At 51.1% G+C, this 23,493-nt stretch overlaps 1 protein-coding gene across 2 annotated transcripts in view; it reads right to left on the bottom strand.

Annotated features, from left to right (window-relative positions):
* Positions 1 to 18,311, bottom strand: part of AP1M1 (adaptor related protein complex 1 subunit mu 1) — a 33,352-nt gene extending 15,041 nt beyond the window's left edge. Inside the window, exons 1-6 of one of the 2 annotated variants that reach the window (XM_035283496.3) lie at positions 18,169 to 18,311; positions 11,912 to 12,068; positions 9,411 to 9,478; positions 7,718 to 7,848; positions 6,455 to 6,602; positions 5,251 to 5,286 (exon numbers count right to left, since the gene is read on the bottom strand). In XM_035283496.3, coding sequence (XP_035139387.1) covers positions 5,251 to 5,286; positions 6,455 to 6,602; positions 7,718 to 7,848; positions 9,411 to 9,478; positions 11,912 to 12,068; positions 18,169 to 18,210 — 582 coding nt within the window. In that variant the 5' untranslated portion in view covers positions 18,211 to 18,311. The remainder of the gene's footprint in view (positions 1 to 5,250; positions 5,287 to 6,454; positions 6,603 to 7,717; positions 7,849 to 9,410; positions 9,479 to 11,911; positions 12,069 to 18,168) is intronic. The other variant, XM_017967782.4, reaches the window with a different exon arrangement.
* Between the last annotated feature and the right edge of the window lie 5,182 nt (positions 18,312 to 23,493).

Below are 23,493 nucleotides of genomic sequence, written 5' to 3'. Positions count from 1 at the left end.
GCAACTCATCAGTAACCCTGAAAGAGATGAGGAGAATGGAAGCAACTTGGAAAACATATTTCAGGATGCCATCCATGAGAACTTCCCCAGTCTAGCTAGAGAGGCCAATATTCAAAATCTGGGAATGCAGAGAACCCTTGCAAAATACTTCATAAGATTATCCCCAAGATACATAATCATCGGATTGTCCAGGGTCAAAATGAGAGAAGCTAAAGAGAAGTAACAGGTAATGTACAAAGGGAAACCTATCAGACTAAGAGCCTCTCAGCAGAAACCCTACAAGCCAGAAGAGAATGGGGGCCTACAGTAAACATTTTTTTTTTGAGATAGAATCTCATTCTGTGGCCCAGGCTGGAGTGCAGTGGTATGATCTCGGCTCACTGCAACCTCCACCTACCAGGTTCAAGCAATTCTCCTGCCTCAGCCTCCCAAGTAGCTAGGACTACAGGCATGCACCATCACATGAAACTAATTTTTGTATTTTTACTAGAGATGGGGTTTCACCATGTTGGCCAGGCTGGTCTTGAACTCCTGACCTCAGGTGATCCACCAGCCTCAGCCTTCCAAAGTGCTGGGATTACAGGCATGAGTCACCATGTCCAGCCAATATATTAAACATTCTTAAAGAAATTCCCATCCAGAATTTCACATCTGGCCAAATTAAGCTTCATAAGCAAAGGAGAAATGAGATCATTTTCAGGTGGAGTGTGGTGGCTCACACCTGTAATCCAGCACTTTGGGAGGCTGAGGTGGGTGGACAGCCTGAGTCCAGGAGTTCGAGACTAGCCTGGGAAACATTGCAAACCCTGTCTCTACAAAAAGTATATAAATTAGCCGGGTGTGGTGGTACCTGTCTATATAGTCCCAGCTACTTGGGAGGCTGAGGCCAGAGAATAACTTGTGCCAGGGAGGCATAGGTTGCAGTGAGCCATGAACTTGCCACCGCACTCCAGCCTGAGCAACAGAATGAGACCCTGTCTCAAAAAAAAAAAAAAAAGATCCTTTCAGACAAGCAAATGCTGAGAGAATTTGTTACCAGCAGTCCTGCCTTACAAGAGCTCCTGAAAGAAGTACTAGATATGAAAAGAAGTCCCAGCATGGTGGCTCATAAGTAATCCCAGCACTTTGGGAGGCCGAGGCAGGTGAATCACCCGACGTGAGGAGTTTGACACCAGCCTGGCCGACATGGTATAACTCTGTCTCTACTAAAAATATAAAAATTAGCTGGGCATGGTGGTGGGTGCCTGTAATCCCAGCTACTCGGGAGGCTGAGGCAGGGGAATTGCTTGAACCCAGGAGGTGAAGGTTGCAGTGAGCCCAGATCATAAGGAAAAAAGCATTACCAGCCACCACAAAAACACACTTAAATTATATACAGACCGGTGACACTGTAAAGCAACCACACACGAACAAGTCAGCATAGTAAACAGCTAACACCACAATGACAGGATCAAATACACACATATCAATACTAACTCTGAATGTAAATGGGCTAAATGTCCCCATGAAAAGGCACAGAATAGCAAGCTGGATAAAGAAGTAAGATCGAATGATATGCTGCCTTTAAAAGACCCATCTTGGCTGGGCACCATGCCTGTAATCCCAGCACTTTGGGAGGCAGAGGTGGGTGGATTGCTTGAGGTCAGGAGTTCAAGACCAGCCTGGGCAACACGGTGAAACCCTGTCTCCACTAAAAATATAAAATTTAGCCAGGTGTGCTGGTGCACGCCTGTAATCCCAACTACTCAGGAGGCTGAGGCAGAATTGCTTGAACCTGCGGGGTGGAGATTGCAGTGAGCCAAGACTGTGCCACTGCACTCCCGCTGGGGCAACACAGCAACAGCAAGACTCTGTCTCAACAACAACAACAACAACAACAACAACAACAACAAAGACCCATCTCACATGCAATAACACCCATGGACTTAAAGACAGAGAAAAATCTACCAAGCAAATAGAAAACAGACAAAAGCAGAATTTCAAACAAAACAGACTTTAAGACAACAAAGATCAAAAAAGACAAAGAAGGGTATTGCATAATAGTAAAGCATTCAATTCAACAAGATCTAACGATCCTAAATATAATGCAGCCAACAGGAGTACACAGGTTCATAAGGCAAGTTCTTAGAGACCTACAAAGAGACTCACACTGCCACACAGTAACAGTGGGGGACTTCAACACCCCACTGACAGTATTAGACAGATCACTGAGGCAGAATATTAACAAAGATATCCAGGACCTCAACTCAGCACTGGACCAACTGCACCTGATAGATATCTACAGAACTCTCCACCCAAAATCTCGAGAAAATATCTCATCTGCACATGGCACATACTCTAAAAACAACCACACAATTGGACATAAAACAATCCTCAGCAAATGCAAAAGAACCAAAATTGTATCAGCTACTCTCTCAAACCACAAATCAATAAAAATAGAATTTGAAACTAAGAAAATTGCTCAAAACCATACAATTACATGGAAATTAACCTGCTCTTGAATGACTTTTGGGTAAATAATGAAATTAAGGCAGAAGTCAAGAGAAACCAATGAGAACAAAGATACAACAGATCCGAATCTTTGGGATACAGCTAAGGCAGCGTTAAGAGAAACGTATAGCACTACGTGCCCACATCAAAAAGTCAGAAAGATCTACATCACAACTAAAAGAACGCGTGAAGCACAAGTGTCCACCTCCAAAGCTAGCAGAAGACAAGAAATAACCAAAACCACAGCTGAACTGAAGAAGACTGAGACACAAAAACAACATTCAAAAGATCAACTAAGCTAGGAGCTGGCTTTTTAAAAGAATGAATAAGATAGGCTGCCAGCTAGATGAATAAGAGAGAAGGTCCAAATAAACACAAGTAGAAATGACAAAGGGGTGTTACCAGTGATCCCACAGAAATACAAATAAACTTCAGAGACTACTGTGAACACTTCTATGCACACAAACTAGAAAATCTAGAAGAAATGGATAATTCCCTGCACATATATACCCTTCCAAGACAGAACCAGGGAGAAACTGAATCCCTGAGCGGATCAGTAATGAGCTCCAAAATTGAATCCGTAATAAACAGCCTACCAACCAAGAAAAAAGCCCTGGACCAGACGGATTCACAGCAGAATTCTATCAGATGTACAAAGAAGAGCTGGTACTATTCCTACTGAAACTATTCCAAAAAACCGAGGAGGAGGGCTTCCTCCCCAACTCATTCTATAAGGTCAGCATCATCCCGAGACCAAAACCCGGCAGAGATACAACAGAAAAAGAAAACTTCGGGAATATCCTTGATAAACATTGATGCAAAAATCCTCAACAACACACTAGCAAACTGCATCCAGCAGTACGTCAAAAACCTAATGTACCACAATCAGGATGGCCTTCATCGCTGGGATGCAAGATTGGTTCAATATATGCAAATCAATAAAAAAAGGGTTCATCACATAAATACAGAAATTACGCGATCATCTCAAAAGAGGCAGAGAAGGCTTTCAATAAAATTCAACATCTCTTTATATTAAAAACTCTCAACAAACTAGGGTTTAGGGTGGTTTTTTTTTTTTTTTTTGAGATGGAGTTTCACTCTTGTTACCCAGGCTGCAGTGCAATGGCACAATCTGGGCTCACAGCAACCTCCGCCTCCCGGTTCTGTAGATATCTACAGAACTCTCCACCCAAAAAAGTGAGAAAATATCTTACGGGTTCAAGCAATTCTCCCGCCTCAGCCTCCTGAGTAGCTGGGACTATAGGCATGTGCCACCATATCCAGCTAAGTTTTGTATTTTTAGTAGAGACAGGGTTTCACCATGTTGACCAGGATGGTCTCGATCTCTTGACCTTGTGATCCACCCGCCTCGGCCTCCCAAAGTGCTGGGATTATAGGCGTGACCCACCGCGCCTTTTTTTTTTTTTTTTTTGAGACAGGGTCTTGCTCTGTCACCCAGGCTGGAATGCAGTAGCACAATCTCAACTCACTGCAAACTCTACCTCCTGGGCTCAAGCGATCCTCCCACCTCAGCCTCTCAAGTAGCTGGAATTACAGGTTCCATCACCATGCCCGGCTAATTTTCCTATTTTTAGTAGAGCGTGAGGTACCATGCCCAGCCAACAAAGTAGGTTTTGAAGGAAGATACCTAAAAAATAAGAGCCATCTATGACAAACCCACAGCTAACATCATACTGAATAGGCAAAAGCTGGAAGCTCCTCCCCTGAAAACTGACACAAGACAAAGATGCCCTCTCTCACACAGTATTGGGGGCCGGGCATGGTGGCTCACGCCTGTAATCCCAGCACTTTGGGAGGCTGAGGTGGGCAGATCACCCGAGGTCAGGAGTTTGAGACCAGCCTGGTCAACCCGGTGAAACTCTGTCTCTACTACAAATACAAAAATTAGCTAGGTGTGGTGGTGTGTGCCTGTAATCCCAGCTACTTGGGAGGCGGAGGCTGGAGAATCACTTGAACCCAGGAGGCGGAGGTTGCAGTGAGCTGAGATCATACCACTTGTACTACAGCCTGAACTACAAAGTGAGACTCTTGTCTAAAAAAAAAAAAAAAAAAAAAAAAAGAAACTGCTAAGAGATTAAAAAGATAGGCAGACTGGGAGAGAATATTTGCAAATCACATATCTGAGAGGACTTCTACCTGGAACATACAAAGAACTGTCAAGGCTCAATTATAAGAAAATGACCCAATTTTAAAACGCGAAAAAGATGCACACAGAGACGCTTCTCCAAAGAGGATATACAGATGACAAAGAAATATGTAAAGCGATGCTCAACATTATAAGCCATTAAGAAAATGCAATAGGCCAAGCACAGTGGCTCACACCTATAATCCCAGCACTTTGGGAGGCTGATCACCCAAGGTCAGGTGTTCAAGACCAGCCTGGCCAACATGGTGAAACCCGGTTTCTACTAAAAATACAAAAATCAGCTGGTCGTGGTGGTGGGTGCCTAAAATCCCAGCTCCTTGGGAGGCTGAGGTAGGAGAATCACTTGAGCCTGGGAGGCAGAGGTTGCAGTGAGGTGAAATAGCACCATTGCACTCCAGCCTAGGCGACAAGAGCAAGACTCCATCTCAAAAAAACAAAAACAAAACAATCCTGAGATACTACTACATACCTATTAGGATGGCAAAAATAAAACTGACCAAGGATGTGGGGTCCTCACAACCCTCATCCGCTCTGGTGAGAATGCAAAACGGCAATGGTTTGTCAGTTTCTTATAAAGGTAAACATACACTTACCGTGTGACCCAGACATCCCACTCCTGGGTATTTACCCTAGAGAGATGAAAACTTATGTCCACACGTAAGCCTGGACACAAAATGTTTCTAGCAACTCTACTGACAATTGCCAAAGACTGGAAAACCACCCACATATCCTTCTGTGGTTTGGAACAGAAAATAAATACAAATAAATATACAAGGAAACAGATTGTTGATACACAAAACAATTGGATTTGGATGAATCGCAAAGAATTAGAATGAGTTAAAGCCAGACTCGAGAGCTTGTGACTATATGATGCCGTTCGTATGACAATCTCAGAAAGATAGCTATGGTGACAATCGCAACACAACGAAGACTCCGGTGGTGGAGAGAGAGCAATGGTTGTCAGGGAATGGGGAAGAGGGAGCGTGGAGCTACAAAGAGGCAGCATGAGGAGGTTTTAATGTTCTGTGCCCTGGGTATGGTGATGGGTTACACAAATCTGTACAAGTGCTAAAATTCATTTGCAAAACGTCAACTTATCTCATTATTTAGAAACTAAAAGAAAAAAACAAACATATACAAAACAGTAACACTGAATGCAAAATCAAAACCCAAAAAACAACAATGAAAACAAGTTGCATGAGAACCACAGCTTACGATCTCAGGTTTATAGGGCAACCAACATATGCGTTTCGGTCTATCCACAGAATGAGGCCAGAGAGGAGGATGGTGAATAAATCATCTTTCTGCTCATAGGAGCGGAGCCCTTTGCTTGCTCTTTTTTTTTTCTGTACACGGTGAATGATAAAAGCCCTTCACTTTCTAACCTCATATCCTGCTTTTAATTTTTAAAAATAATGTGCATGCATGGCTTCTCAGTCAGCATAAATGCTAATAAAGATAAAACAAGCTTGAGCTGGGCGTGGTGGCAGGTGTCTATAATCCCAGCTACTCAGGAGGCTGAGGCAGGAGAATCACCTGAACCCGGCAGGTGGACGTTGCAGTGAGCTGAGATTGCACCACTGCACTCCAGCTTGGGCGACAGAAGGAGACTCCATCTCAAAAAAAAAAAAGAAAGAAGAAAAGATAAGCCAAGCGCACATTTCAATGAGTGGCCCAAACCGAATCCTGCTATCAGTTACCACACAGAATGGCTCTCGGGGCCTTGCTAGTTTTAAAAGGCTGCATCTGTTTCTCAGAGGAGATGACATTGTACAGGAGGAAAGAAAGGAGACCTACCAAGAGGTTAACAGACTCGATGACGTCCAAGAACACCTCATTCTTCCGATACTTGATGCCTTCGGACCGCCAGGAAACCGCGTTGGTGACGGTGGCTGGGGGCCGTGGGGCCCCTGTTTCCAGCTTGTGGCCTTCCTGGGTGATGTACCTGTGGGGCCACAAGCTCAGAATGAAGGAGGTGCCACCTGCGCCAACGCCACAGCTTCTGGCCCTGATGTTTCGGTGGGGTCAGGGTGGGTGCAGGGGAGGTTCTGACTGACTTGAAAGCAGCCCCTCAATTTAAGCGGCTCCAGAAAGGGCAGCCTCTGGTTTCACCTGGGGCTGCTTCACCAGGAAAATCTTCACCCTTTCCAAAGGCCAATACACATGCAAGTTACGGAGTCTAACGCACTCATTTCTGGGGGGCCAAGAAGACCATGTTGGGGAGGAAAACAAGAAGTGGGTGTGAGCTGCTTCCCATCCCCGCTGAGCACGTGGATGGGGCTGATGACCCCATCCTGCTGGGGGAGCAACAGGTGCAGGGTTGGGAACGGAGGCTTCTCTGGGAGTCTGTCTCTCTGCCCACCGTAAAATGGAAAGACAGTAAATGGGGAGGCTGTGACTCGAGTGAATGTAAAAGGCTGCACGTGGGTCCGGCCCCCAGGAAGCACTTAAGTCACGTTGCATATTATCTGATGGGCAGGATTCCAAAGAGGGGAGACCTCAATCACAGTTATTTGATGAGAGTAAAAACAAAGGAGGCTACTCCTTAGTAGCAAGGGATTTAGGGCATCTTCGTGGATGGAGAGTAAAGATAAGGAACAGGAAAAGCACTGTTATGCCTGGCTATCGAGGAGGAAATGAATTAAAACCACTGAGGCGGGAGAATCACCTGAACCTGGGAGGCGGAGGCTGCAGTGAGCTGAGATCGCACCGCTGCACTCCAGCCTGGGAGACAGAACGAGACTCTGTCTCAAAAAGACAAACTCACATTTCAATTAATGGCCCACACTGAATCCTGCTACCTGTTACCACACAGAATGGCTGTTGGGGCTTTGCTGATTTCAGATGCTGTGTCTGTATCTACAGCAGAGGAGACAAAACGCTACAGAAGGAAAGAAAGGAAGCCTACCAACTCAGTAGAAATCCCAACACGGCTGGAGGTAGGAGGGCGGGTGGGACACAACACGAACACACATGTGCCCCTTCTGTTTCCAAACCTGATGGCATCAATGTCTCGACACCGCCCAGGCCTAGCTCCCAGCCCCGCCTCCACCCACTCACTCCTGCAGGATCTTGCTGTCAGTGGTCTGGGGGTAGCCGAAATCCATGAGCTCATCCAGCAGCTCGTAGATGATGACAAAGTTGTCCCGGATGCTCTCCTCCTCCAGCTCCTTGAAGTACTCGGAAAACACCTGTGGCAGTGGGGGTGTGGGAAGGCGGGGAGGGAGGGGAGGCAGATGGCTGAGCAAATGCATGAGGAATGAATGAACGCTTGCACACATTCATTGGCCCTCTAAGTCCTACCAACAGCCCACTTCCCTGGCTTGGGGACGCGCTACAAGGTCCCAGGTAACGGGGCAGGAGGACAGCAGTGGCTGGCTGTGGGGTGGGGCCAGGCTGGAGCCCCTGCAGATGTCCTCTGAGGCCTTCAGAAGCTCCACGTCCCCGTTATCTTCCCTGCCCAGACAACCCAGGCAGGCGGCCCCCTCTGAGCGACTATAACTGTCATCCTTTCCTGAGTCTGGAGTGACTCAGGGGAGGACCTGATGAACCGCCATTTTCCCCATTTCAATGGAAAGCTCGGAGGGCTAAGGAAGGGACGCCAAAGGAGAGGGGCTGTTAGAAGCACTTTTGCAGACATAAATGCCGAAGGAAGGAACATCGCTGAAGCAGGAAGTAACTGCCCAACCCTCAAGTGGGGACCCTCCCCTTCCCACATCCCCTGTCTCTGATCTGCTGACCTCTGTGCGCTGACCTCTGTGTGCCAGGACTGTGATTGCCTGGCCTCTGCTTGGAAAGCAAAGGCAGCACAGCCAGGCCCAGCCCTGCCTGTGACAGCACCACTAGTCCAGTGAAGGAGCCCTCGGCCTGCACGTGAGGCCTTCCCAGGTGACGCTCGGCTCCTTCCCCATGCCCTCCCCACCTGGGCTTGCCCCCATGCTCCAACATTCTGCACAGGTGGGATCAGTGAGGGATGAAAGCTTTCCCTGGGTCCTGGACCCCACTTTCTTGAGCCCCACAGCCTGCCTCGGCCAGGCCCATTCTCTCCAGGAAGCCGGTAGCAGCCTCCTCACTGGCCTCCAGGCTGCCCTCAAGTCCTCCTGCTCAGCAGCCAGAGTCACTGCTTTAGATCAAACCAGGTCTTGTCAGTCTCCTGCTTAAAGCTCTCCACTACCTCTCATCAGAGGTGGAATGCAATTCCCGTTCTGTATAATCTGCCATCTTCCCAGCTGACCTCAGCCACCCTGGCCATACCACGTACACGGCTGTCCCAGGGCCTTTGCACCAGCCACTGTCTCCATGTCACTGGCAGCCTGGGCCAGGCGTGTGTCAGTGTGTCAGCTCTCTCCAAGGTGGGCCTTGGGCCTCTGTGCTTTGAGAACTCCCAGGGAGATTCTGAGCTGGGCTTGGCTCTGCAGCTCTGCTGTTATTCCAACCCCATCGGTGGGTCACCCCACATCCTTCCAAAGCTGGCTGGGGGACTTGCTTGTCCCTCCCAGGGTCAGGGCACACCCATGTTCTGAGCCCCACCTTTTCCTGTTCACTTTCCTTTCTTCCCCAGGGTGGGGAGCAATGCGAGCTGTAGAATTCCACACAGGGGGATTGGGCTCCCTTTTCCCACTTCCTGGGGTTCCAGCCCCAGCCCTCCCTGGGGACCCCACAGCTCTAACTAGGGTGGCAGGTATGGGGAGGTGCAAAGGCAGAGCCAAGACAACTGCCACCCAAGCCCGCAGCCCCTCTGAGAGAGACTCACCTGTACCACCTTATAAAGGAAGGAGAACACCAGTGACACGCACGCGTTCTTCTTGGACGTGGCGACCACTGCATGGCAGCCGTGGTTAAGGAGCATTCAGAGGCCGCGCAGCTGCCTGGAAGACCCCAGCTGATGGAGGCAGCCCCTAACCCTCACAACCCTCAGAATCTTCCCTACCGCTGCTCCCAGCCGTTTCCGTGGCCCATGGTGGGCTACCAAGCTCCTGGTCCAAGCTGGGCCTGGGACACAGGAGTCACTGGCCAGACATGCCCCAGGGAGCACTCACTGAAATGGAGAATCACAGGGATGGCAGGTGGCACAGGGGACCTGTCCCAGGGGCTGGGTGAGGGGCTGCCCTGAGCAGGGAGGGAGCGAGGCTCATTCCAGGAGCAGAAAGCAGGACGCACTGGCCCTGCTCCTCCAAAGGCGACCTTGTCATGACCCTGCTGAGGCCCAGGGTCCCCCGGCCAAACTCTGTGGCAAGCAGCCAGGGCCAATTCTGGCTTCAGCCCTTCCTGGCTTTGGAAACACAAGCCGTGGCCCCTGAAACAAACCTTTCTAGAGAAACCTTGATATTTCTCTCCTTTGTAATGGGGGCCTGTGAATGAATTCACCGAGGCAGTGTACGTGAGCCATCTGGTGCAGATGTTCCTTTCTGCCACGGTGCCAGCCCTTGCCTCCCGGGGTCAGTGTATGCTGGGCACTTCCTGTTCCTTTTTCCCTAATGGGCTCCCAGGCCACCAGAGAAGGCTGGTTCTTCCTCTGTAGGCTCACGTACTGTGCTCTGGACATCCCTGTTCATGGCTCGTCTGTGCCACCTGGCTTGTTTGCCCAGCAGTGAGCTTTAGGGGGTAAGGCAGGGGCTGCATCCTCTCCCTTCTCACCTCACCCCAGCACAGGGGCCCAGGAAAGGGACGCTGGCCCAGTCAAAGGAGTGCTGGCCTCCCTCCTGCTGCCTGGCAACATGCCCTCCCCAGATGCTTCATAAGCAGGGGCAGTGGGTGGCTCTCACCCAGGGCCTTGCTGAGAATTGTCCCGGCTAGAGGTAAAAGGACGTCCACTCAGCCAGAGAGGTGAGCCCTCCCTGTCTCTTCCCCAGATGCCCAGGTGTGAAACGTAGGGGCCCAAGCAGAAACTGATCTGATGGCTCCCGCTGAACTCAGACCACAGCCCTCACCCTCCTCCCAATACCTAGGCGTTCTCAGAGGACTGTCAAGTCCCCGGGTTAAAAGCCACCAAAGATCAGCTTCAGAGCTATTCTCAGGGTCTTTTAGAGCCAGGAGAAATCTCCACAGAGGCACACCACAGGGAGCCAGGTGAGGGCCCTGGACCAGCACGGCCCACAGGGGAACATGCACACGACCCACCAGGAATGATCTTGCTATAATACAGATTCTGATAGGGCAGGGCTGGGTGGGTGTGTGATTCTGCCTTTCCAGAGGGCTCCCAGGAGATGTTCTGGCCCACTGGCCACACTGTACTGGCAAGGCCCCGTGTCTCCAAGAACACAGGAAAGGGCACAGAGCCCACATCTGCTGGGAGCAATGTGCCCAAGTCAGCTCAACTGACCTGAACAACCCCTCAATGTGCAGCGAGGGGTCGTCGTTCCCGCTGAACTGTGGGAAGGTGAGCGATTCACCTCCAGCACTATAGCTGCTGGAGCTGGGGCTCACACCAGGCTGTGAACCGCAAAGCCAGGCCCTTTCCGTAGTAGTGCAGGTTCTGCAATACGCCTGAAGGTCTGCCCAAAGCTGGGGGATGGCCAGTTAGACCTCCTGGGTAGAAACTGGCTTGGCCAAGTCTCCACATGGGTCCAAGGACAGGAAGGGCAGGGGGCTCTGAGATCTGGGCGGGGCTGGGAGGAGCCTCTCCCCTTCTCTGTACCCCACCACCCCTCCGTGGTCCAGGCCACTTCCCCTCCCACCTGCAGGACGGCCCCAGCCTACTCCCTACCTACCCATGTCCTCTCCTGTCCCCACTGTCTTGCCCCACAGCCAGAAACCTCCAGAAGGTACACATCTAAAAGCCTCCAAAGACTTCCTGTCGCATTTCAGATGATGTCCTTTGAGACCCCAGACCCCGCTGACCACTCCAGCCTTGCTGCTGCTACACACCCCCTCTTGAGGGCTCCAGCCACCCCAACTGCAGCTGCTGGAATGAGCCTCTGTCCTGCAGATTCTTCGCCCACGCCCAGTGCCTGTCCGTCCCTCCAGCTGGCAGAAGCCAGGCCTCCCTGTAGGCTTCCTCCAGGGTGTCACTTCCCTTCGTGGGCCCCTGGGCCAAAGGATTTCAAGTCACACCCACTCCTCTCCCCACACCCATCACACGTGTCATAGCGTGTTCTCTGCCTGTCTCCGAAGGCAGCAAGGAGCTCCGGGAGGGCATGGCCGTGTCCGATGGCTCCCACTGTGCCCAAGCCAACTCTGGTTGTAGGTGTGTGGGTGTGTGTGCACACACACCCACACAGGAGTCCCCTGGGAGAGCCTCCAGCAAAGGGATACAATACAGGTTGTTGTGTTTGATCCACATGAAGCGGACCCCGCCGTGGGCCAGGATGGGTGACAGCATCCCCTCCTCCTCCTTCTCCATCAGGATGGGCATGAAGTGCTCCACCTCCGACATGTCCACATCGCCACGGTAGTTCCGGCAGATGAGCACCTGCCGTGGGGAAGGAAGAGAGAAGACACTTGCATTTTCAGTTCTTCAATCCAGGGGCTGGGGGCAGCGGGTGAGATGCACCAGCCTGCTTCCGTCGGGGTCCCCGATCATGGCCCCTGTCTGCACAAGAGCAGGACTCGAGGCCATTCTGGTCTCCATCCCCCAGGGAATTCCTGGAGAAGAGTATCTCCCACTGTGAGCTTCCACAGGGGCCGCCCTTGGTTCCTTGCAGGGTGAGCGTAGAAGGGGACTCTGCAGCAAGGGTCCAGAACCAAATCACTCAGAGACATCAGGTTAAGCAGTGCCTCACAAGCTCTCAACACAGCCCTTCTCAGAGCCTTTACTGTGCTAACGCACTCTGCTCTCCTGCCTGGGTCAGGGCACCCATTCCTGCTGAAGGTTCGTATTTCCTGAAGTCCACGGGTACTCTGAAGAGGAGAAGCCTTTCCTGGTCTCTCTCTTTCATAGCCTGTGGGTCAGGATACACAGCATCTAGAACCCCTATCCACTGCTGATGGGAATGGAAAATGGGATAACTAATTTGGTGAAGTCTGGCAGTTTCTGAGAAACTGAAACCCAGAGTTACCGTACGACCCAGTCACTTCTCTCTTTGGTATTTATCCCAGAGAAATGAAATCACGTCTGTACAAAGACTAGCATGAGATGTTAACAGCTGCTTTAATTGAAACAGACCCAGACTAGGAACAATGACAATGTCCTTCAACAGGTGAACTACAAACAAACCGTGCCCAGCACACCATGAGAAACACACCTTGGCAATGAGAGGGACGGGACTCCCAATACACGGACAGATCCCACAGTCACTGTGTCCAGCACACCATGAGAAACACACCTTGGCAATGAGAGGGACGGGACTCCCAATACACGGACAGATCCCACAGTCACTGTGTCCTGCACACCATGAGAAACACGCCTCGGCAATGAAAGGGACGGGACTCCCGATACACGGATAGATCCCACAGTCACTGTGTCCAGCACACCATGAGAAACACACCTCAGCAATGAAAAGGACGGGACTCCCGATACACGGATAGATCCCACAGTCACTGTGTCCCGCACACCATGAGAAACACACCTCGGTAATGAAAGGGACGGGACTCCCAATACACGGATGGATCCCACAGTCATTGTGTCCTGCACACCATGAGAAACACGCCTCAGCAATGAAAGGAACGGGACTCCCAATACACAGATAGATCCCACAGTCGCTGTGTCCTGCACACCATGAGAAACACACCTCGGCAATGAAAGGGACGGGCCTCCCGATACACGGACGGATCCCACAGTCACTGTGTCCTGCACACCACGAGAAACACACCTCAGGCTGGTGCAGTGGCTCACCTCTGTAATCCCAGCACTTTACGAGGGTGAGGCGGGCAGATCACCTGAGGTCAGGAGTTGGAGACCAGCCTGACTAATGTGGGAAATTCCAACTCTACTAAAAATACAAAAATTAGCCGGGTGTGGTAGCATGCGCCTGTAATTCCATCTACTCAGGAGGCTGAGGCAGGAGAACTGCTTGAACCCGGGAGAAGGAGGCTGCAGTGAGCTGAGACTGTACCACTGCACTCCAGCCTGGGCAACAAGAGCAAAACTCCACCTCAAAAAAAAAAAAAGGAGAGAAACAACAAAAGGCATCGGACTCCCGATACAGGGACATATCCCACGATCACTGTGCTGGCTGAAAGAAACCAGACAAAGGAGAGCTCATCCTGGATGACTGCACGTATAGAAAACCCTAGAAAATGGTGATGAAAAGCACATCAGTGGCTGCCTAGGGATGGGGCTGGACAGCAAAGGGCATGAGGAAGCTTTAGGGGCGATGGAATGTGGGTTACGGCTTCCCACACGACTGAGCTCATCAAACTGTACAAAGCGCAGGTTATTACACCTTGTTGAAAGAATAAAAAGGAGGTCGGAAGCTTTGCTAGCCTGGGCACAGCTGCGGTTGGAGATGCTGCTCAGAGCGGCTGCAGCCTTCGGGGCCCACGGGACAGCCAGCGGCGGGACTCAGCAACACGCTGGCTGAGAAGGCCATGGCGGCGCTGACCATCCTGGGAACCGCCTGCCTCAGAACCTGTCATTCATCACGCACTGCCTTTATTCTCTCAAGGCGGGGCTGGGAGGGATGGGGGATGGCACCTTCCTTTCCTAGTCCTGTGGCACTGATTGGAGGGAGGCAGGTGATGACCTGTTGAGGAAACAGACCCTCCCCCTGCTGTCACTCTTGACCCCCCAGGTCCTTCCTCACGAAGGGTGACAGGGCTCTTCCTACACAGAAGCCAGACGGGGTCTCTTTCCTGCTGCTGAACTGCCACCTACTCCAGCCTCACAGGCACTGAGAACAAACCGCAAGCTCATCCCCGTGGTTCCCAAGGGCCAGCGCAGTCTGGCTCCTCACGGTCCCTCCAACGCCTCTCTGCCTGCGCTGCCCTGATTCACTTCACTCCAGCCTGAGTGATCTCAGTGATCCACATCTGTTCCCACCTCGGGGTCTTTGTCCTGGCCTGGCTCTTCTCATTTCTCAAGCCTCAGTTCAAACGACACCTCCTTTAAGAAGTCCTCCCTGCTTGCTCTGGCTGAGATCATGTCCTGTCCGTCTGTACCCTGACCCCTGCTTTATCTTCAGTGGACCTATCACCTGCTACGTTATACATTTATTTGTATCCTCATTTACTGTCTGACCTTCCCTGAGAACAGTGACTACTCTGTCTCATTCACAGCTGTGTTCCAGCACCCAGATCGGGGAATGGCCCATAGTAGGTACTCAGTAAACATTTGTGGAGTGAATATGGGGTGAGGAGAAAAAGGAGGTGAGGAAAATGTGTAGGTCTCATGCAGATGGCTGAATGGGTAATGGCATCACTTAGAGGAAGAGCAAGCAGGCACAGGGAGTGCATTTTGATGAATGCCGAGTTTGTGGTGGCGGCAGAGCCTCCTCAGTGTCCCAGCAGCCAGTGGATCTCCAGGTAAGTGCTGTGGACCACTGGCCCATGGACATGGGTCACATCACCTGGGAAGAGTGACAGCATGGGGAGGCACGCGCAGGCCTGAGCCACTCAACAGCCCTGGGGAGGGCAGAAAAGGAGGAGAGCAGGCAGCGTGAGAAAACCCCAAGAACTCCCAGAAGCGGAAGGGAGCACCGCAGAGGAGGTGGTCAGTGGTGTCAGAAGCTGCTGAGAAGCCAGCCTGATAAAGCGGAGAAGCTTCCTACCAGGAGAGCTTTCTCCCAGCCAGTGCAGCCATGCCAATGTCCCTGATAACCAGACACGTGGCCATGGATTTCTCAATGTGCTTTATTTTTGATGAAATGCAGTGGGCTCACAAGGCTGACTTTGGAAACATGAGGTCCGTGGGTTGTGGAATAAGAAAGGGCGTCTTGGTTGCAGAGGAAGGGAGGGAAGCCCACAACTGCCTTGGGGAGCTTCCTGAAGGGCAGGTCTGATCATGCCTCTCTGGGCTACGGTCTCCTCACAGTGGCTGCTCCTTCTTGGAACTGAAGTGGTCCCCATGGGCTCTCTCTCCCAGCTCAGCATTAGTCAGGACTTCTGGCTTGGCAGCCCCAGCGGCTGCCTCTTGTGTCCCTTGCAATGCCTCTTTTCCACCTGACGTGGTCACCGTCCAAACCCCCTCCAGCATCGCCCTGTTCCAGGGGGCCTTTTGTAACCACCTCCGCCGTCCACTGGCTAAAGATAAGGTTGAGCAACTGCAGTACTTAGGACCTTGGTCCTGCCCCTGTGGCTGCCTGGAGGTGACTCCCCTGCTAGACAGAGAGGCCTGGGAAGGCTAACATGGACCAGGAGTGGTGCTGAGCCTGTCTCATGCATCTGCTCAGCAAATCTGCACAGTAAGTCCATAAAAGCCTCTTTTGGCCAGGCGCAGTGGCTCACATCTATAATCCCATCACTTTGGGAGGCCAACGTGGATAGATCACCTGAGGTCAGGAGTTCGAGACCAGCTTGGCCAACATGGAGAAACCCTCTCTCTACTAAAAATACAAAAAATTAGCTGAGTGTGGTGACGGTGCCTGTAATCCCAGCTACTTGGGGGGCTGAGGCAGGAGAATCACTTAAACCTGAGAGGCGAAGGTTGCAGTGAGCTGAGATTGCACCATTGCGCTCCCTGGGCGACAAGACCGAAACTCCGTCCAAAAAAAAAAGCCTCTTTTGACCAGTGAGAAAAGCGAGGCTCAGAGAGAAGAGGCTTGTCCCAGCTGAGCAGCAGAGACGGGTTTTCAGCTCAGCCCTAACACCAACATCCATGGTGCCAATGGATACCCTATGCCTGGCACAGGACGGGGTGCATGCTAGGTGCTCATGAAATGTTTGCTGAAGGCATAAGCAAGCCAAGACAGGCAGCCTGCTGGCACGGCTGGAGAGGCAGTGGCCAGGGCAGAAGCAAGACTCATGCCACCAGGGCTCAGGGAACACCACACCCACCCAGCCTCTGGCGTGCCTCTAAGAAGGCGGGAGAAGGAAGGCCAGCACTGGGTCTCACTAGGTGTTGACTATGGGTGCTTCCAGGGCAGGCACCTACTCAAGGGACTTCAGGAAAGTGCTGGGGTGGTGTGGCAGCCACTTCACCTCTTCACTCCCAGCGGCTTCAGAGCTCACTCTTGCCCACCTCTCACCTAGGACCTGACACCCACGTTTGTTTCTCTCACTGATCAATGTTGGGCTAACATTGTTGGACTGGTTCTTGTTGCTTCCACACACAATAGGCCAAGCAGCCACTTGCCGTGCACCTGGGATGGACTGGGGAGAAGGCAGAGGCCCATTTCAAAAATGCGGGGACAATCCTGCCTTTAAATTTTCTTAGATCCTCTGGGGAAGATGCCCAGGTTCTAGTTTATGTCCAGCTTGCTAGTGTCTCAGGTCCATTTGTCACCTCTGCTCAGGGAAACCCTCTCTCATTCTCTAGCTGAGACTGACTGTCCCTATTACACACTCACCCTGCCCCACCACTGCAATTGACATTTATTTGTGTTTTTGGAGATCGGTAACCATCTCCCCATCAGTCTGTGAATGCCATAAGAATATGGATTGTTGAGCCCTAGCACAGTGACTCATCCCTGTAATCCCAGCACCTTGGAAGGCCGAGACAGATAAATCGCTTGAGGTCAAGAGTTCGAGACCAACCAGCCTCGTCAACATGATGACACCCCATCTCTACTAAAAATATAAAATTTAGCTGGGTGTGGTGGTGGACACCTGTAATCCCAGCTACTCTGAAGGGTGAGGCAGGAGAATTGCTTGAACCCAGAAGGTGGAGGTTGCAGTGAGTGGAGACTGCACCACTGCACTCCAGACTGGACAACTGACACTATCTCAAAAAAAAAAAGAAAAGAAAGAGGGGGGACTGTTTTTTGCTAAACACAAATCAACCCCAGGTAGTACCCTGCCCAGCATTAGTAGTGCTCCCTAGATATCAGCTGAATGAACAAATGATTCTGGATCGGACTCCTAGACTTGCTACTTCTCTGTGACCAGTGTGACCTTGGTCAGGCTGCTTCACCTCTCCGTGCCTCAGTTTCTCCCTCTATAAAATGACACTTGTGATCACCACCCACCTCACCTAACCCTTTTAAGTCAGTATCACAATGAACGTGGAGAAATTTCTACTGAGAGAAAGTGCACGGTAAACAGAAGCTGCAACGCCCTGAGAAGGCGGGACTGGCTTGAGGGAACCCAGTCCCCGCCACGCCTCGCCACCCCTGGCCAAGGGTCGTGCATCCCCTGGACGCCCTGCCTGGCTCCCGGGCCGGCTGCGGCCCCACTTCCGGGTCCTCCACCGAGGCCAGAGCCCCTGGTCCCTGCGCCTGATAGTAGGGGTCGCGGCAGTCGGTTACCTGGCAATGCGGTGGCGGTAGCCCACCGCGTTACCTAGCAACAGAGCGGGGCAGAGGCACTGCAGACCCCCGCCCAATTACCCAGAAAGAAACAGGGTGTGAATCTCCCGCCCTCCTAGCGTCACACCAGGGTGGCTCACAGGCCGGTTACCTAGCAACAGGGTGGATCCCCGCGGGGAGGAGGACCCCGCCGGTTGCCGGGCAACGGGGAGGGTGGGGAGCCCTCAGTACCTTGCCCTTCAGGTCCAGCACGTAGACGGCGCTGGCGGACATGGTGGCTGCAGGAAGCCTCCGCAGCGGCCAAGGGCGGCGGCAGCGACTACCGGGCGTTGAGCGAGGCCGGGCGCGGCCCGCGACAGCTCGCCTCCACTTCCGGTTCGGAGAGCCGCGCGGGGACCGTTATGTCCGGTCCGGGAGTTGTCAGGAATGCGCAGGCGCAAGACGGAGCGTGCGCAGGCGCGGGACGTCAAATGTGACCATGTTTCTTGCTCTTGTCTGAAGAATCCCGGAAGTAAGGCCCTTGGAGGGCGGGGCCAAGTAAATCAGGGTACCTGGTGGCCGCTGCCAGCTGAACAATGGATCCAGAGCAGCTGGAAGCCGCCTCCCGTGGGCCGAGTTAGGCGAGAGAGCCTGGTGATGGAACCGATCTTGGGCCCAGCCCTATAGAGCTCACAGTCTGGTGGGGAAGCCTATGAAACAACTGTACAATCACCAATTATGATAAGCTCAAAAGGGAGGGGTAAGGCCGTGGTTACTTGGAAAGAGGTCAAACTAACTTTCTGAATGGGAGTCAAACCTTATCAGCGGTCACCACCTGTCAGTGTCAACATTTATCAATGAATGGGCGTCCCTGTTTATTGCCTGGAATGTTGTAAAAACCAGCCTCATTGAACCTTGACCCAAACAAGTACCTTGTTTCATTTCTGCAAAGTTAGTAGTCGGTAAAGCAACTGGTGGCTCCTCATGAATCCACTGAATCATATCTAATTTGCTTTTATGAATGATGGGGCTTTGGAGAAATGTCTGCATTCTGTTCCAATTAGCCATCATAGTACCCTGGGGATCCCAACCCTACAATATCGGAGTGATTGACCCAGGAATGCCTGCCTCTTTCATATCTTTTATATTCGCTCCTATCTCCGTTTTGGAGTTTGGAAAGATGATTTTTTGCAACTCGGTAATTATATAGACTTTGCTTAGGATAGAAATGTGAATCCCAGCACTTTGGGAGGCTGAGGCACACGGATCACCTGAGGTCGGGAGTTCAAGACCAGCCTGGCCAACATACTGAAACCCTGTCTCTAATAAAAATACAAAATTAGCTGGGCGTGGTGGCGCATGCCTGTAATCCCAGCTACTTGGGAGGCCGAGGCAGAAGAATCGCTTGAACCCAGGAGGCAGAGGTCAGGGTGAGCCAAGATTGCACCATTGCACTCTAGCCTGGCCAACAAGAGCGAAACTCTATCTCAAAAAAGAAAAAAAAAATGAAAAAGAAAAAAGAAATGTAACCGAAACTCTAGAAAAGCAAAGTAGAATGTTTGAAGACTACTAAGTGACTCCTGGGCTGGAAGGGTTCTTGCACAAGGCACAGAACAAGTGGCCAAGAGGCTTTTTTGTTTGTTTTTGAGACGGAGTCTCTCTCTGCCACCCAGGCTGGAGTGCAAAGGTGCGGTCTCAGCTCACTGCAGCCTCTGCCTCCTGGGTTCAAGCAATTCTCCAGCCTCAGCCTCTCGAGTAGCTGGGATTATAGGCATGTGCCACCACGCCAGGCTAATTTTTGTATTTTTAGTAGAGACAGGGTTTCACCACATTGGCCAGGCTGGTCTCAAACTCCTAACCTCAGGTGATCCACCCACCTCGGCCTCCCAGAGTTCTGGGATTACAAGGGTTAAGTTAAATATTAAAAGTTGAGAGAATCAGTGCTCTTATACAAAGGCTGGGATGTAACAAAAGCCCACCCAGAGTGCTTTGTGCCTAGGCCTTTCCTGGGCCTTGAAGTATGACATGATAACGAAGGACTTCTTAACAGGACCTGTTTAGGATTAAACAAGCTTTATTGGAGATCTGAAGAAACTCCCCAGGCCTCCACAAACAAGTTTATTGGGGTTTGAAGGAACTCCCCAAACCTTTGTGATTTAGCAGGAGACAAGATAAGACGAATCACCCCAGCACCTGGTCCCACTTAGATTAAGTAAATTTACTGAGGCTCCAGAGGAAGATCTGCAGGACTCAGATCTTAGTTACAGGTTAAAAGGATATAATCACTTACAGTCGGGCACAATGGCTCACACCTGTAATCCCAGCACTTCAGGAGGCTGAGGCAGGAAGATTGCTTGAGCCCAGGAGTTTCCCACCAGCCTACTCAACATGGTGAAACCTCATCTCTACAAAAAATACAAAAACTAGCTGAGTGTGGTGGCACGCACTTGTAGTCCCAGCTACTTGGGAGGCTGAACCAGAATCATTTGAGCCTGGGTGGTGGTGAAGTCTGCAGTGAGCTATGATGGCACCACTGCACTCTAGCCTGGGCAACATAGACCCTGTTTTTGAGACCCTGTCTCAAAAAAAAAAGAAGATACGCTTTTCTAAAACATTACAATTAATTGGGCAAAATACGAGGTTAAGGTCCAATAGGGTTTGTTACATATCACATTTGTTACTGTTAACTCTTGCTAAACAGACCCTGATGTCCTTCCTTAGCAGTAGAAAGTCATAGTTGTGGCCAAGTCTGTGTCTTACACCCACAATCTCAACACTTTGGGAGGCTGAGGCAGAAGGATCACTTGAGGTTGAGGCCAGTAGTTTGAGGCCAAACTGGGCAACATAGGGAGACCCCGTCTCTACAAAGAAATAAATCAGCTGAGTGTGGTGATGTGCACTTGTGGTCCCAGCTACTCAGGAGGTTGAAGTGGGAGGATCACTTGAACCTGGGAGGTCAAGGCTGCAGTGAGCTATGATCACACCACTGCAGCCTGGGCAGTAGAATGAGACCCCCATCTCAAAAAAAAAGAAAAAAAAAGTCGGCTGGGCTCGGTGGCTCACCAGGCTCGGTGCTCCCAGCACTTTGGAAGGCCAAGGTGGGCAGATCACAAGGTCAGATTGAGACCTTCTTAGCCAACATGGTGAAAACCTGTCTCTAATAAAATATAAAAAATTAGCTGGGGTGGTGGTGTGCACCTATAGTCCCAGCTACTCGGGAGGCTGAGACAGGGGAATTGTTTGAACCCAGGAGGCAGAGGTTGCAGTGAGCTGAGATCGAGCCACTGCACTGCACTCCAGTCTGGCAAAAGAGCAAGACTCTGTCTCAAAAAATAAAATAAAAAAAATAAAAGTCATGGTCCTGACATCTTGTCAAATTCCTTTCAGAGCTTATTCACTGGGCAATTAGTATCAAAAGTCTCTCTTGGCTAGGCACAGTGGTTCACGCCTGTAATCCCAGCACTGTGGGAGGCCGACGCAGGTGGATCACCTGAGGTCAGGAGTTCGAGACCAGCCTGGCCAACATACTGAAACCCTGTCTCTACTAGACACAAAAAAATCAGCCGGGTGTGGTAGTGTGCCTCTAATCCCAGCTACTCAGGAGGGTGAGAGGCAGGAGACTCCCTTGAACCTGGGAGGCGGAGGCTGCAGTGAGCCGAGACCTCGCCTGGCACTCCAGCCTGGGTGACAAGAGTGAAACTGTCTCAAAAAAAAAAATAAAAATTTTTGACTTAATCACTCAGTACTAAAACAGTCATTACGGAGGCCTGCATTAGTGAGACCTGGTCTGCCACAACCCGCCCCTGCTCCCACTGCCGCCACTGCCACCACACACAATAAGAATCTCTGTTCCCCAGGATAGCGTTACACTCCTGGGCTCAGACAACCCTCCGGCCTCAGCCTCCTGAGCGGCGGATTGGCCTACCTCGGCCTCCCAAAGTGCTGGGATTACAGGTATGAGCCACTGCGCCTGACCCTCTCCTCTCTTAACTCAAATTTTATGTCCTTTAACCAATGTCTCCCAACTCCACACTCCCACCCCTAGCCCCTGGTAACCATCCTTCTACTCTCTACTTCTGAGTTCAACTTCTTTAGATTCACAGAAGTGAGATCACGTGGCATCTGTCATTCTAAAATGCACCAATTTAGGCTGGGCACAGTGGCTCACACCTGTAATCCCAGCACTTTGGGAGGCCAAGGTGGATGGATCACCTCAGGTCAGGAGTGCGAGACCAGCCTGGCCAACATGGTGAAACCCCATCTCTAGTAAAAATATGAAATGATGACATTTGTGTGCATACCACTGTGCCTGGCACCAGGCCTTGGCTGTTTTTATTGCTCCCCAGGTGTTCTAATGTAAAATTGAGGACAGCGGTGGTAGACTGTTAGGGTGTTGGTTTCTAGTAAACCACGCCTCCTAGTGTTCACGCACTCGTGGCGTTCCCTACCAGACTCCAGGGGCCTGTTTTGGCCACTGAAATAGGCTAGGTAGGCTGAGTGCAGTGGCTGATGCCTGTAATCCCAACACTCTGGGAGGCCAAGGCAGGCAGATCACTTGAGGTCAGGAGTTCAAGACCAGCCTGGCCAACATGGTAAAACCTCATCTTTACTAACATACAAAAATTAGCTGGGCGTGGTGTTGGGCACCCAGCTACTTGGGGGGCTGAGGCAGGAGAATTGATTGAATCCAGGAGGTAGAGGTTGCAGTGAGCCAAGATCCCACTTCTGAACTCCAGCCTGGGCAACAGAGCGAGACTGTCTCAAAAAATAAATAGATGATGCGGATGGAGATCCTGGAGGTTGGGATGCCACCCTGACTTTCTGGCCCCGGGAAAGCCAACACAACTAAATGAGTGAACTGAACCACACTCCATGGAGCAGAATCCTCCAGCCGAGCAGGGTCCATCCACAGAACTGTGATAATGAATCTTCGTTGTTTTAAGTCACTGCCTTTTGTCGGTGTTTGTTATGCAGGGAGAGAGAACTTAACTACTTTTCCACTGTACTGACGATGGGTTTCCACAGTACTACATGATGCAGATGCTTGCTGCTGGCTCATGGATGGAGAAGGTCTGCACCTGTCTTTCCGCCAGGCCATGGGAGAACCGCTGGTGAAAGCACCACTCATCAGAGTGCATGTCCTCTCTCTCGGGTGTGAGCCACAGGCGGGGACAGATGTGCCATCCAAGTTTTTCCAACTGAGTTGCTGTTTTCCAGTATGCATATTTTTTTGTGCCACAAATCCAAAAGGCAGCATTTAGATGATAATTAAACAGCTTCTAAGAAGACACTTAGACTTGACCGGGCGCGGTGGCTCACAAGGTCAGGAGTTCGAGACTAGCCTGGCCAAGATGGTGAAACCTGCCTCTACTAAAAATACAAAAAATTAGCCAGGCATGGTGGCAGGCGCCTGTAGTCCTAGGTACTTGGGAGGCTGAGGCAGGAGAATTGCTTGAACCTGGGAAGTGGAGGTTGCAGTTCACACCACTGCACTCCAGCCTGAGCGACAGAGTAAGACTGTCTCAAAACAAAACAAAACAAACAACAACAACAAAAAAAACAGGCACTCAGACTTAT

Source organism: Callithrix jacchus, chromosome 22 (genome assembly GCF_049354715.1).
Source record: "Callithrix jacchus isolate 240 chromosome 22, calJac240_pri, whole genome shotgun sequence".
In the NCBI taxonomy this organism is placed as follows: Eukaryota; Metazoa; Chordata; class Mammalia; order Primates; family Cebidae; genus Callithrix; species Callithrix jacchus.
Note: the sequence above shows the minus strand (reverse complement) of the source record. Positions and strands in the feature narration are given on the sequence as shown.